The sequence below is a fragment of the Neopelma chrysocephalum genome, unplaced genomic scaffold (assembly GCF_003984885.1).
Source record: "Neopelma chrysocephalum unplaced genomic scaffold, ASM398488v2 Primary Assembly neopelma1_94443, whole genome shotgun sequence".
Lineage (NCBI taxonomy): Eukaryota > Metazoa > Chordata > Aves > Passeriformes > Pipridae > Neopelma > Neopelma chrysocephalum.
The window spans coordinates 1,412-4,770 of NW_020923150.1; the positions used below are offsets into that span (position 1 = coordinate 1,412).

At 59.5% G+C, this 3,359-nt stretch overlaps 1 protein-coding gene across 1 annotated transcript in view; it reads right to left on the reverse strand.

The window, feature by feature from the left end:
• LOC113980500 (deoxyguanosine kinase, mitochondrial-like) overlaps positions 1–3,237 on the reverse strand; it is a 4,095-nt gene extending 858 nt beyond the window's left edge. Inside the window, exons 1-5 of the mRNA XM_027707727.1 lie at positions 2,937–3,237; positions 1,788–1,966; positions 1,164–1,311; positions 402–517; positions 202–301 (exon numbers count right to left, since the gene is read on the reverse strand). Of these exons, the coding sequence (XP_027563528.1) occupies positions 202–301; positions 402–517; positions 1,164–1,311; positions 1,788–1,966; positions 2,937–3,200 (807 nt within the window). The 5' untranslated portion in view covers positions 3,201–3,237. The remainder of the gene's footprint in view (positions 1–201; positions 302–401; positions 518–1,163; positions 1,312–1,787; positions 1,967–2,936) is intronic.
• Between the last annotated feature and the right edge of the window lie 122 nt (positions 3,238–3,359).

Sequence of the window (3,359 nt, forward strand, 5' to 3'; positions counted from 1 at the left end):
GGTGTAGGGAATGGCATCAGGATGGCACCATCACAGCACTGGGATGGCACCAGGAAGGCTGAGATTTCAACCAACTCGGACCCAGGAGGTGGGAACAATTTTTCCCATGGAAGTCAGAAGCAGAGGCTCTGGGGCCAGCACGGCTCCACCGGTGCTCTCAGCGCTCCGGGCACCGGGATGGCACCGGCTGTGCCGCCTCACCTGTGCCATGAGCACGCCCTGCACGGCCCCGTCGTGCTCGAAGTCCTGCTCCACGTCCAGCACCAGGACGGGCGCGCGCTGCACGTCCCCAAAGTGGATCCTGGGGGCGGACAGGAGGGGTTAAACCCCCCAGAAAACAACCCCCAAATCAGGGGGTCACCCCAGAGCCTGCTGGATGACAGGGATGGACTGGGACTCACTCTGTGGTCTTGTCCACCAGCCAGTGCTCGTGCTGGGCATGGAGCTGTTCCAGGTATCCCAGCTGGATCCCCCCCTCCTCGCTCCGCGCCCGCCGCCGCAGCCGCTCCAGGCACGTCTGTGCCCGCCCGGGAAACAGGGATAATGAGAGAGAGGGATGTTAACAGGATAGAGGGAGAGAGGAGGTTAATGGGAGAGATGGGAGGTTAAGGGGATCCAGGAAAACAGAAGGTTAACGGGAGACACGGGAGGTTAATGGGAGAAAGAAGGGATGTGGGCATCAGGTAAAGCAGTACCATGGGAGGGACCCCAGAAAACGCTCAGCCCTCCCTCCCCAAAATCAGCTCTAGAAAACTCCACATTAAAACTCCCACTGACATTCCCATGGGAGGGATCCCAGAAGATGCTCAGCCCTCTCTCCCCCAGAATCTGCCCAGAAAACTCCACAGTAAAACTCCCACCAACATTCCCATGGGAGGGAGCCCTGAAGATGCTCAGCTCTCCCTTCCCAAAATCCATTCCAGAACACCAACATTCCCACGGGAGGGACCCCAGAAGATGCTGCAGCACCCCCTCCCCAAAATCTGCTCCAGAATCCACAGCAAAACTCCCACCAACATTCCCATGGGAACAGGAGCAAGCCCTGCTCCTCCAGGGTGGCGATTTATGGCTAAACCCCAACATTTTGGGCAATTCCAGGTGCCTGCCGGGATATCCAGGTGGATCCAAACACCTCCCACATCCCTGTTCCCATGGATGCCCACCTGTGGGGTTGCCCTCAGGTACAGGAAGCCATGGAGGGTGGCACGAGGGCCCAGGTGCTGCAGCAGGAAGCAGTGCCAGTCCTGGTAAATGGCCCATTCCAGAGGATTCAGGTGCCCAACCTCAAAGAGGTTCTTGGCAAAGACGTACCTGGAAGGGATGGGGAGAAGGGACTGTTGGCAGCAGGATCTCCGAGTCATCCCCACGCCCAGGGGGCTTCACAGACATTCTTCCACCTTTTATCCACCAATCAGGAATTGCAGGTGGTTAAATTAGGGTGAAAATCCCTAATTTGGGACTGGAACGTGCAGTGTCCGGCACAGTTCAGCCCCACCGAGCTCAGCACCACCCACAGGGCTTCACGCTGCCACCAAACACAGGTGAGGGTGGGGGAGATGAGACATCAGACACAGATGAGGATGGACCCCCCCCAAAATTATCCAGAGGATACAGAAACCCCCAAATTATCCAAGAATCACATTCCTGTAGTTAAGCACTGCTCCAGGTGTCAACAGGGACGGCGGCTCTGCTCACCCTGGGGGTCCCAGGCTCCCAACCAAACTGCTGTGGATGCTCCACATCCCACTTAATCCCTTCATCCCTCTTCCCTCCCATTTTTGGGGTACCTGTCGCTGTACACGGAGCGCTCGAAGACCCTCACGGGGTGGGGGGTTCCAGGGGGCTCCTCCGGCAGCTCCAGCATCGCCTTCAGCCGGCTCATGCAGGAGAAGGTCTGGAAGGTGTAGGACCAGCGGGCCGGCTCCTGGTACATCATCTGGAGCAGGTTGGTGGAGCCCGTGGATTCCTGCAGAAGGAGAGCAGTGAGATGAGGGTTGGGGGCCCCTGCAGCTCTGCTCCCCCTGCCAAGGGGTGGGGGTGGCTCTGGACCCCCCGGGCTGTGTTGGGGCAGGGGGGCCAGGGGACAGCACCCACTGACCTGGTCTTTGATCAGGAACAGTGATGGAGTCACCTTCAGTACACCTCCGTGCCACCCCCAGTTCCCTCTCCAAATTAAGTTTGCATTGAGCAGAAAGGGAAGGAAAACTTGGAGTGGCCAGCACGTCTCCTTTGAGCTCCCCTCTAAAAGCGTTCCACCGCATGGTAAAGATTTGGCAACGTACCACCAGGGAGAAAGCTGGGCTAGCAACTACAGCAGGGATCAGCAACCTTCCCAGGGTTTTCCAAACTGCTCTATTTTTCAACCAGAGCAGAGGTGACACCTGCTAATGAGCAGGATCTTGCCTTGGCTCTGGCTTCGGGCAGAACTGCCCAGGAACTGAGGATCCCTCTGGAAATGTCCCCCTGGACTTGCTACAAGAGACTCAAACACATCCACACCAACATGTCTCTGCTCTGGGGATGAGAGCTGGAGGCAGAGAATCAGCACCATGGGAGGCTCCGGGCTCATCCCACCTCCCAAATCCTCCCGGGGAGGGTGGAGAGCTGGGGGCACCCACAGTGTGGGGCTGGGATTCGGACTCACAACTCCTGGCCTGGCTCAGGCTGAGGATTTGGGGAATTGAGGGGCTTTGGGACACCAAAAGCCCAAAAATGGGGGCGGAGAGAGAGAAAACCACAAGGAGAGGCAACTCCAAACACAGAATTCCAGGGATCCCAGGGAGCTGAGGCCGGGAGGAGGCGATGCACCGACCCAGGGCCTTTCCAGCAGTGCCAAATTCCCATCCCCGCTCCGGGGTGTCCCCAGGGCAGAGCCCCCACACCCACCTCCCCAGGGTGCCGGGATGGAGCCGGGATGGAGCTGGAGCTGCTGTTACCTGGGCGGTGCCCCCGGCTGGCACCTTCCGCCACTGTGCCACGGGCTCTGTCACCAGGTGCCACCGCGGGAAGGTGGCTCCGAGCAGCCTCAGGAAGGTCGATTTCCCCACGGCTGTGGGAAGGGGGAGGAGAGCAGGGTGAGCCTGGGTGTCCATCCCTTCAAGGCTCCTGGGAATGTGGGGTGAGCTTGGGTGTTCCTTTGTCCCAACTCCCAGTAACACAGGGTGAGCCTGGATGTTCCCCCATCCTGGGTGTTCCCCCATCCTGGCTCCTGGGAACGTGGAGTGAGCTTGGATGTCCCCTGTCCTGGCTCACGGTGACACAGGGTGAGCCTGGGTGTTCCCCCATCCTGGGTGTTCCCCCATCCTGGCTCCTGGGAATGGGGGGTGAGCTTGGATGTCCCCTGTCCTGGCTCCCGGTGA